Source organism: Pundamilia nyererei, unplaced genomic scaffold (assembly GCF_000239375.1).
Source record: "Pundamilia nyererei isolate P.nyererei 1_Seehausen unplaced genomic scaffold, PunNye1.0 scaffold01351, whole genome shotgun sequence".
In the NCBI taxonomy this organism is placed as follows: Eukaryota; Metazoa; Chordata; class Actinopteri; order Cichliformes; family Cichlidae; genus Pundamilia; species Pundamilia nyererei.
The window spans coordinates 1-11,762 of record NW_005188752.1 but is presented as its reverse complement, the minus strand read 5'-3'; the positions used below and the strand labels follow the sequence as shown (position 1 = coordinate 11,762).

Genomic DNA, 11,762 nt, shown 5'->3' with positions numbered 1-11,762 from the left:
CAGACTTGTCATTCCAAAGATTTGTATCCTTATTGATTAAAATACATGAATAGAAATGGTTAACCTTAAGTTAAATATAAAATAAATACATAATATGTGTCACTATGCATAACCAGTTTTGTTTCCTGATTGCATCATTACCAAAGTTCCCTGGATGGTCTGTTTTTAGTGCCTGTTATTCAAAGCTATCAGAGGCTTGATTAGACTTCAGGGTGCCAGCTCTCTACACCGCCTCGCTCGCTTAAGATTCAGATTAAGAGGCCTATGTGCCAACTCTACCAAGCTGTGGGGGTGGGTTGCACTATACCAGCCTGTGCCAGTGCCCTACTTTGACTGAGTAAGTGCAAAGAATGTTTGCCACGTGCGGTGGCATCCTCCAGGCAAGATGACTTTGAACTCCCTCCCAGCTGAACCCGTAGATCTATGTCAGTGTCCCATTGTAATACCTAATGAACTCAGCTCTCATATCCTCACTACTCAAAATTAAAAGATTGTTTTCCCCTCACACACTGATAAGAGGAGCTCTGCAAACCAACTGATATAAAGCCCTGACTTTCATTAGTACGCTATGATTATAGCTTATTGGCAAGAGCATGCCACCCCTTCAAATATTTCCCTTGGATGTGAATATATTTTTAATTATAATACATTAATTATAATACATTTATTCACACATGCATTTATCTGTACCCGTTAGTGTTAAATGACTCTTGACGTGACTTCCCAAATTATATTAATAAACTTAAAATGAATAGGTTGCCTGAAGGTCCATATACTACCAAAAGATTCTACTTTACAGCTAATTGTAGACATTTTTTACCTGTGTTTTAACAAAGATATTATAAATCTCGTAATTTTAGATGTTAACACAAGACTTATTAGTCCTTGTTAATTCTTATTTTTAGACTGCAAACACCACACGGAGGTTTATGGGCCCACTTGCTCTTTTCCTCACCGAGGACGAGCAAAAATATGCAAATTATAATCTCAACTGTCTCCTAAAAACATTAATGTTTTATTATTTGGACCTCCAGCATTTCTAAGGGCACAGTGGGACATTTGTGAGTGGATGTAGTCATGATCTTAAAAATAAAAAAGCTTTAATAAGAAAGCCTAACATTTCAAAAAGTTGCTTTTGTTGTATTCAAGATTATCTGGGACTTGTAAATGTTTGTATCCTTGTACTATTTCTTTTGAGAGTATCAGCTGTAAACATTTTTATACAGTCTCCTCATATTTCTTCTGTGGATTCCTTAATGAGGATGAGTTGTAACAGAGTAACTGGATTAATTAGTTTTTCACATCCCCAGGTTGCTGATCTATGGTCAGTACTGCAGCCACATGGAGAATGCCCAGAAGAAACTGGACGAGCTAATAGCCACACGGGAAGATGTCAGGATTAAAGTAGAGGTAACATTCATCTCTACACACGTTTAAAATGAATGTCGTACTCAGAAGGTGTTGTATTTGTACCAAATTATCTGGTCTGAGTATTTTAAAAACTGATGCTCTGCTAGGATTTTAACACTCATCCATCTCCAAAGTTTGCAGACAATGACACAAAAAAGTAAAAATATGTGGTGAGTAGCATTTGTCAGGGTGAACATACCTTCTTCATGCCAGAGGGCAGAGATCATGGCCAGATTGTTTTCTAGCTGATAATAAGGCAACAGTAACTGAAAAAAGCATGTTACAACCAAGGTATGCAACATCTTCTCTGAATCCAAAATGTGACCAACCTTAAATCAGATGACCACACCATGTGCCGCTCTGGTGAGTCTGGATTTCTGCTGTGACACTTTAATGACAGGATCAGAATTTCGCTTCAAAAAGAAGATGGCATGGGTTTATCCTGTTTGTGCCAACAGCTAAGGCTAGTGGTGGTGGACTAATGGTGTGGGGAACATTTTCTTGGCACACTTTGGACCCCTTACAGTACCAATTGAGTGTCATTTAAAAAAAAAACACAGCCTACCTGAGTATTTTTGCTGATCATGTCCATCCATTTATGACCACAATGTGCCTGTCTTCTAATGGCTGCTTCCACAGGTTAATGCACCATGTCAAAAAAGCTCACCGGGTTCCAGAGTGTGATAGTCAGCAAAATTATATTTACAAATTGTTAAATGTTCCTGCTGACTCCTGGCACCAGTGTGTGGAGATACATTATTATATTACAGCAGCTGGATATTTGTCCACCTGTTTTGATATGGCATTCTAGCTAGTGTTTTGCCCATGCACCATGTGCAAACACCACAGGAGGAGAGAAACATATTTCGGTGTATTGCATTACTACCAAATTCATTGTGTGCCAACTACAGAAAAAGGACAAAGTGATGCAGTATTTCTTTTAGAAAGTATACTCAAATCTAAAATTTTATATCAATCCAGACTTGCAGTACATGCTCTGAAGAGTTGTACCAACAAAATAAGCTGCTTTAGAATATGGCCGTTTCAATCAAAGCCCAACTCAAAAGTAAAATTTACTGTTGAATAAACAATGACAATGACTAAATAATGACTTAAATAAATTCATCAGTGGGGCCAAGCTTTGCCTTTGTTAGGCAGAACCTATAATGAAGTCAGATGTAATTTGCATATTTGCCCCTAGAGCCTTAAAAAATTCAGAACATTTTGTTATACTGAACAAAATGGAATATTAACCAAACAGGGGTTGTGGTGGATCTTGGTTGTATTGTTAAATTTCCTTGTGCACAGGAAAAGATGAAACAAGAGAAAAGGAACCTTTACTGTGTAAATCTGGGACATTTTTAGAATCTATGTATACAACAAGATCTCCCCCTCAGTATGCTGCTATGATTTTGTGATGTTATACAGACTGAAAATCCTTAGAAAAGGAATGCAGGATAGAGCGGGATTAAAGCACATTTGCAGTTAGAATGGGAGGACAAGTGGGCCCTAGAGCTGATGAGCACAAAAGGCAATACATATAGCTACACAGGGTAGTAGTAACTGAGATACCCCATTCAAAATAAAGGAGCTTTGTAAAAGGCTAAGTCAGCCTGTTATTGGCTCAGTATAGAAAAGTACTGTTTGTAAAACAGGATAAGCTTTGCTGATATTGCACACTTAAAGAAACCGAGTGAACAAAGATGTACACAGACACCACTGTGAGGGAACCTTATAGGATAATACTAACAAAAGAGCGCTTCTTATGGAGCCGAGAGAGAATTTAGGGATATGCACTCATTTGTCAGAGGATGTCCTCTCTCAGTATGCTGCGTAATTGTGTCACAAATAGCTGGCACAACCAGAGTTTTTGTGCCCTGAAAGAATAAACCGGCCTCATTGCTAAAGGAGTGCCCTGTGAATGTGTGGAAGCAACAGCAGCAACACAACAGTGTATTCTTAAACAACAAATGAATACTTGTTTGTAGGAAATCTACAATGCTGTATTATGCAACATGTAATAACTGTGCCACTGCTTGTGTCACTCTTCCACAGGAATGTACAATGAAAGTGCAAGAAGGAAAGTTCAAGCTCCAAGATCTTTTGGTAGTTCCCATGCAGAGGGTGCTGAAGTATCACCTCCTACTAAAGGTAAAATCCAAATCTGTAAAACCTGTTTATGTGTTTACACAGTTTCATTCAAATGTAATTAAGATTTTGGCTAAATAGCCGTGTGATATCATACACACGTGCTTTATTTTTAACTTCTTACCTTTCAAAAGTTTATCTCAAACATCTGTGCTGCTATGTCTCTGTGGCACAGCCAGTGTATGTTGCTAACTTTCAGATATAGTTTGAGGTGCAAAAACCCCGTCTTCTGCAGGGAAAAGATGCGTCTCTTCCATAAGAAATCATAAAATGTCAGATGACCTGACGAACAACAGAGACATGAAAAAGGTGTTTTCTGATTTCAGTAAACATGTTGTTTCTTTCACTCTCGGCGCAATTGACTCTACACTTAAGCTAAGCTAAATAAGGAATACGCAGTTTTCTTTTGATTTGACCAAATCTGGCATCACAGTCTAACTCGAAGTCAAATCACCACTCATCAGCACGTGCTTCAGACGCTGCTAAATCCTTGAAATACAGTATATGCTGCACCCACTTCAAAGAACTTTGTATGTGACATTTTTGGCACTCAGAGTTCAATGATTTGTGCTGTATATATTTCAGAAAGTTAATAGCTTTCCATCCCGAAAAGCAGATCCTCACTGTAAGATTTTCTTCTTGAGACTTCGTCAGGGAGGCTATGGTTCATCTCTGCTCTGATTTCAAATGATGCATAACACCTCTCTCTTTTATTCCGTGTCTAATGGCAATGTCAGCTGTCTGGATTTGGTCAGTGTTGTTATGATTTTCCAGACTTGTACCCTTGTCACATTAACCTATTTTACAAACTCTTTTCTGCCTTTTTAAAAAGCTGTTATTTGAAGTGTCAGTGAGGCAACACATATTGCTTTGTGGACTTTAACTTAATACACCTCATTGATGTGTCTGCCTTTGCACATTATTCACTAATTGTTTATGTTGAGTTTTCTGTGTCCTTTAATTCAAAAATGTCAGGTGCTATGATTGTAGGTCCACACAGAGAGCGCCGTGGCATCTGTATTAGTTGGAATTGAACCCCTGCAGGAGTGGCACTGAGCCACTGAGGTCAAATCAAGCGTGCAATAATCAGATTAAATACACCCCATTTCACTGCTTCCTGCAGCTTTGCAGTAAAACACTGCTGCACACTGAGGCCTCAGGGCATGTCAGACTGACAAGGCTTGTTTTGGTTTGGGTATGTGCGTGTTCAGTCCTGCTGAAGGGTACATGTACAGTTGTTGTTCTATAGATATCATCTCAAGAGTGTGAACCCTATTTGATGATACTGTGCATGGCTCTTTTCTTCATTCTTTTATGATAGTTGAACTTCATAGAGCAAATTCAACAATTCTCAGAAAACTTAAATCATGATCTTGTGCTATACATTTTGCTGTATATGTTTTGCAGTACAACTGTTTTTCTTTTGCAAATGTAATGCACCTCTTTCTTTAAAGGAGCAGAAGCTTACTTAGATAATACAAGTTACAGGTGGAGCCCAGATGAAAGCACTTTTTTCTTGGTTTTGTTTGTCAAGCACTTGCTGATAATATTTGAAGTAGGCATGAAAAGCCAGTGAGGAAAATGCCCCGTATATTGAAGCTCATTATTAGTTTGAAATTGGAAGACCTAAAAACAGGGGATCTCGTCCGTGTAATAGCATAATAGCTTCAAAATATCAGACGGATGATCCATGGTTATGTTATGGATATGTTAGTATGGGTTAAATGAAGTACTATGGTTATTTCCTAATTTACATCCGGACTTGTTTTTCACCTTATGCTTACAGTGTTTTATTCTTTTATTTTCCCACAACCTCACATGCACATTAAGTAATCCTAGCAGTTGCTGATAGTTTGGAAATTATTGTTGGTTATGCAGCTAGCAGCTAATGTCTCTTCATACTGCTAACCTCAAACAGAGATGGTTTACTTCTTTTTAACTCCATGCTGGTACCTGCCAGCAGTGAAATCTACCATGAAAACATCACTGTAGTGCTTAATGAAATAAACAGAAACTTAAAAAAAAATTTAAATATGAAAACTAACTGACTGCCTTGTTTCACACTGGGTTATGGAGCAGTAACAGGGGCTGCTGTAAAGGCAAGTTGCCATGCCATTAATAAACGCTGAATCTTTCTGGGTTTCCCTTCTGCACAGATTGCCATACTCATATTTGTGTTTTTGTTTAAAAAGTTCCTGTACTTACTTTATTTTTATATTTACTATTGGCATTTTTCTGTGTAATTTTGAGATTGAATTACTCAAAACGATTAATCTGTAGTGATTCAGTCCAGAACCTGTTTGGGCTGTGGCTTACCCAATTAACCAATCAGCCAGAACCAGTTGGTCACATAATAAAGTTGTTTCCTAATACTTTAAGTGTCGCTGCAGTCTTCACGTCATCATATTCTTGTTTAAAATTCAGTAAACTTTTGGGAAAAAATTACACAAACATTTAGCAATACATGATCGAATGATTAGTGTTCAGAGGTCACCAAGCTCTGCTGGCATTAATGTGGAGGTCACTATTAAATACGGTGTTATTTCCTGGCACCTGAACAGTAAACCCCTTTATGAGTAGCAGGTTGTTTTACAACATAACTTTGACCAATCTCTACTTTATCAAGCTAACCAGCATATATGCTGACCAGCCTACCAAACCACAGGCAAATCTTTACCCCTAAGTGCAAGCAAGAAAACTTGCATATTTACCTTTCACATTTGATTAACTTAAAGACACCAAAGAAACAAAGTAACTTGTTAAACTGGAGTAATACTGGCCAGAAAGGCAAGTTAAAATTGTTGATGTTAGATGCAGAAAAATGCATTTGGCAGAAACTTTACTGCCTCAGGCTTAGTTTTGATTATTTTTTTTTTAGATAATAATCAGACAGAATTCAAAATCTGAACCAGTCATAAGATTGTATTGTACACAGCTCGAAAGCAGCTCTAAAACAAAATTGCAATGCAGTCTAATTGTGTACATTATTATCTTAGTTCTTTGCATTAAAAAAACAAAACAAAACAGAAATCTGGGGCTGGGGGAGGGGGAGGGGCTAGTAAAGCAAAAAACAAGCTGAACTTGTCTGGTTGCTCTCTCTGCTTGCACTCAAGTTTTAAAGTGTACTTTTTAATGTGTTGTTAATGATTTCAGATCTGCAGTGTGCAGTTGTCAAATTTTGCCAAGAAAAACAGACACACCATTGGAGTTTGGTTTTTACAGTTTCTCAAAGTACAAGAACATTTTTCTAACAAAATAATCTCTCCGTAGGAACTTTTGAGTCACTCAACTGACCGACCCGAGAGACAACAACTGAAGGAGGCTCTGGAGGCTATGCAGGTGTGTGTTTAAAAATCTTGCAGAATCACCCTCTTAGCTAAAGCTACATAATTACATACAGCCACTGTGTTGCTCAAGTGTTGTAAATACAGCTTGAAATAGCAGATGCCTGAAAGAATGTCTGGCTCTTCCAGGACCTGGCCATGTACATCAATGAAGTCAAGAGAGACAATGAGACACTGAAAAAAATCAGCGAATTCCAAAGTTCAATAGAAAATCTTGTAAGTACTCCACACTTTCCTTGCACTTGTTATCTTTTGAGCAGCTAAGAACATTTTAAAGGTTGTTCTTTAATATATACATGCCAACGCACTGGCATGTTATCAACAGGTGTTTTTGAAGTTCGACAGAATGATTAGTCTCTCCTCAGAACACCTCTATCTTTCAAAGTGCTTCCATGATCCTCAGCCATGATAATTCCCTTAATAACTCATTTATGTAAACTGCAAAGTGCTCACTTTAATATTTTGTGTAGCACCAACCTTTTTTCTCGTTTTTCTATCTCTCTATCACAACTTCTTTTGTTGTTCCTTGCTGATATGCCAAGTCAGTATTCAGCTTTGGTTTGTACATGTGCCACATATACAGTAATACGTACAGTAAAAGTGCTCTGAATAATTTATACATGTAGCCACTGGGTATGACTTTGGAAAAAAGTCAAAGGGAGGATGGAGAATCATCGTTTATCGTGGATATTAATTCTCTCTGAAATTAAAAGTCTAGCAAAATTATTTATTAAAATTGCAGAATCCATTGGTTTAGTAGGCTGCTTTTTATGTTTGTTTGTTTGTTTGTTTTTTGCAACCTAAGCAGCAGGTGAAGCTGGAGGAGTACGGGAGGCCAAAGATAGATGGAGAACTGAAGGTGTGCTCCTCTACGAACCGAACAAAACAGGACCGGTGAGTCCAAGTTCTATAGTAAAACTAAACTATAATAACCTTTAGCAACATTTTATCGCTGCCAATATTCAATAAAAATGTATGATTGTCTTCAGGTATATATTCCTCTTTGATAAAGTGGTCATTGTCTGCAAGAGGAAAGGCTATAGCTATGAGCTCAAAGAGATTATTGAGCTGCAAAATCATAAAATGTCGGATGACCCGACGAACAACAGAGACATGAAAAAGGTAAGAACATCACGGTTTGAAATGAGACAGAGCAATTTCGTCAGTGAGATCTTTGTAAAGGTGGCCCGGCCGGTGTAGGCGATGAAGCGGCATGTGTAATCATTACAAATGTTGCCCTTGAGCTGAAGGAGCTTGCTGATGGTAATTTCTGATGTGATTTCAGATGGGGTAATACACTGTTGTGTCAAACGTGCATTGTGTTCATTCGTGCTTGTAAAATCATGTAAATGCAATGAAGATCATTTAGGATTCATGAAAACGTTCTGCAGTGCACTGGGCATCCGGTCTAACATGGCTTTTTTGTTTTTGGATCTGCATGCGTGCGTACATGTTTGCATGTGTAACTGGGTCTTTCTCTGGTGTCTTTCTTTTTGCATGCTTACCAGTCCTGTGGAAAAATGGTAAGCTCAAATGATCCCCTTATTTAACACATCTTCTCATAGTGGCTTTTTTTTTTTGTTTTTGTTTTGGCTGTGGTGATTTTTGGGATGTAATACCTTGATTGCATATGCACAGTCTGAGTCTGTGACCAGCGTCTTATCCAATTAATTGCTAAAGCATGTTGATGATCTTTTAGGTCTGACTTGATTTGACCATATATTTGTTGGAACTGCTGATATCACATGCCTCTTTCTTATCTCGGTCTGCCATCCACAAACCTTTTTCTGCCATCTGTTCAACACTCACTTTTTCTCACCAGTGGTCTTATGGTTTCTACCTGATCCATCTGCAAGGGAAGCAGGGCTTCCAGTTCTTTTGCAAAACTGAGGAAACAAAGAGGAAGTGGATGGAGCAATTTGATATGGCCATGTGAGTATGACTAGTTGGATAAAATGTATTTTATGTGAGACTAATTGTCTTTGCCATGTTATTTTTCAGTAGCATGGGAAAAAATAAAGAATCCTAGGTATCCTCAGTTTAACTGGTTTATTTAATTCCATATTATTTACTTATCTAGGTCCAACATCAAGCCAGAGAGAGCCACAGCTAATCAGCACAACTTTGAAATGCACACATTTGATAAGAATACCAACTGTCGAGCCTGCAAGATGCTCTTGAGGTAATGACCCTGACAACCCCAGCGCTGGTATCTTTAGTGCCGTTACTAATGCACACCGAATACATCCTTATTCCAGACTCTCTAGTAACTGTTATGTCAGCATTTGGTAGCAACAGCATTTTTATGTGTTACTTATCCAGACAAACTTTATGAAGCAGAGACACTGTATGTCCAAAATATGCAACGGTAGAATTATTAATAAATTATGATGCACAAAAAAGGAAGTTCAATGTTTTCACTGTCACCATCTTGGTGTTTTGAAACCACATGTGTCAGCAGATGAGCAGAAACAGAGGAGATTCTGTGGCTAATCACTTGTGATTGACAGTTTGTTAACCAACGAGCATCCTGGATAATCCTCCTCTCTGATTCCCTGACTTATAATTTACAAAATAGACTTAATGTTTTATTCAGAGTGTCATGAAAATAGCAACTGAGCCCAATAAAATGATCAGGGAAGTGTTTACTGAGAACACAAAACCAGGGAGCTGATGGTCTTTTTGGCAAAGAAGCACTGCTGCCAGGAGACCTTTTGCAACTACTCCCACGTTGGCTTCACTTTTTCATAAAAGCACACAAAAGTTATTACAGTTAGGTAAGTATTTGGACAACAACACAATTTTTGTAATTTTGACTCTGTACACCACAAACAGAGGAGAAAAAAAATACCCTTGGAGTGGAGTATACACTACAGCAGTACAAATATAAAAATAAATAATTTAAGTAGCATTTGGTAGTGAACAAACAAACAGACTTAAATCACAGAGGGAATATGTTTTTGGCTCGCATAACCCGTCATTAGTGTGAGAGCATTCCTTGGAAAATATTCTAGTAAGTGTGACTGCGGCTGACGGATGTTATTTTTAAACATTTCCCGGCCCCGCACCACCCACAGTGTTCCTGAGTACACCTTCTCTCATGTGAGAATGCTGCTCGTCTGCAGTGGGATAGCCCGTGTCACTGAATCACCACTTTCACCTCTATTAGAGTCAGCCGGCTAAACCCCACTCTGTGTATTGACCCACAAATTGCGTGGCTTTGCTGACCTAAATTCACAGAGCCGATGGCAGCAGGGACCAGCGTTCTCTCTTCCTGCTAGATGCTAATTACTGCTGCAGTCCCAGCAGATCCCATCGTGATTTATGGCACTTACTATTCAACTTGGCAGCGTGCGATGCATGCAGTGTTACAGTACCCGTAACAAATAAACTTCAGGAGTACACGGTTTAAACTGAGCCAGTTGATTTGGTGATTTTTAAAGAATTACAGAACGGGAATGATGGAGGATGTGGATTCGCAGTTGGAACAATTATAGGAACAAGCAGCAGGTCCCCTTGTGTGTTGTTCTTACAGGAGGTTAATTTGTGTCTCAGCCACTTCCTGTTTGCATTACTAAAGTGCATGTTTCTCTGTGTGTGTGTGTGTGTGTGTGTGTGTGTGTGCGTGCCTGTCCTCAAGGGGCATCTTCTATCAGGGCTACTACTGCTCTCGCTGTGGAACAGGAGCTCACAAAGAGTGTCTAGAAGTGATCACCATTTGTAAAATAAGTAGGTATTTCCTCTTTAATAGATGATGTTATTCAGATGACTTTGTGAGGGTCAAGTAGTGAGCAAATGATAAAAATAGATAAATAAAAACTGTGTGACATATGTCACGGACATGCAGGGCAATAATGATGACTGCTGTAATTTGATGACCCCTGTCCTGCTTGTAGGCCTCTTTATGCAGCAGTAAAAGGGAGGCAGGCTTTTTTATTGTGTCAGTGGATTTAGCAGCAGTATCTGACAACATATTTACTCAACATGAATTCAGAAAATCATTGTGGCCTATTTTCTCAAATTTGAGCCAATTTAATAACTGCTGAGTGAGGTTCAGTATGAACCAATCACGTTCTTTGATAGTCGAAGGTCATAATTAATCAAATAAATTCTTAAAATAAGTTAGTGTGTGTATAATAAGGACCACAGAGCAGGACTGTAACAATATAGTTTGATGCTTTCAGTTTTATCTGCTGTTTAACGCTCGCAGGAAACCAGTCATACTACATTGCTGTTAGTCAGCTTAAAAAAAATGGTCTGCATGAAGCTATGCTGCACATTTTGGCATGCTGATGTCAAGTGCTGATGGATCCACTTGGTGAAATATTTTCTTGTGAATCTTCTTTGACAATCTTCAATATTTCCTCTTTTCAGGTCCTCTTGACTTGGTGAGTAGTTTCTTTTTCACTCAATATACAACAGCTTTCTCTAATTGTCACCATCTTTCTTTGTTGAATAATTACCACAAAATGATAAAAGGTGATGTTTTTTGCTTACTTATTAACAATATCAATAATCAGATATTTGTCTCTGTTGTGTAGGACCCTGGATTATCACCTGGTAAGAGCTAACATTTGAATATTCTGTCAGCTGTCAACTTTGTTTTGGCTGTAGCTGCGCTTAAATAGCACGGCTCTCTATTGCCATCTAGTGGATAGCGCCATTGCAGCAACAATACTAACCCTATACTAATCCCTCTAAAAAAATTTGAATTTTGTGAAAAGGTTTTATTTTGTTTTCCTATAATTGGATTTAAAAAGGTAAACTTTAATGTATTCTGTATCATCACATGTTCACATCACAAGTGAACTATTTCGAGCTAGATTATAGTTTAATACAGATTTTTTTGTGGCTTTAAAA

At 38.2% G+C, this 11,762-nt stretch overlaps 1 protein-coding gene across 1 annotated transcript; it reads left to right on the top strand.

Annotated features, from left to right (window-relative positions):
* Window positions 1-1,314: 1,314 nt before the first annotated feature.
* Window positions 1,315-11,462, top strand: LOC102194046 (guanine nucleotide exchange factor VAV2-like; the record flags this gene model as incomplete). The annotated part of the gene is made up of 12 exons (XM_005755386.1): window positions 1,315-1,410; window positions 3,466-3,561; window positions 6,829-6,897; window positions 7,032-7,118; window positions 7,708-7,796; window positions 7,892-8,024; window positions 8,411-8,425; window positions 8,725-8,834; window positions 8,983-9,084; window positions 10,543-10,631; window positions 11,277-11,290; window positions 11,444-11,462. Coding segments are annotated over exons 1-12 (892 nt in total), but the record flags the coding sequence as incomplete, so codon positions are not given.
* Window positions 11,463-11,762: the final 300 nt, after the last annotated feature.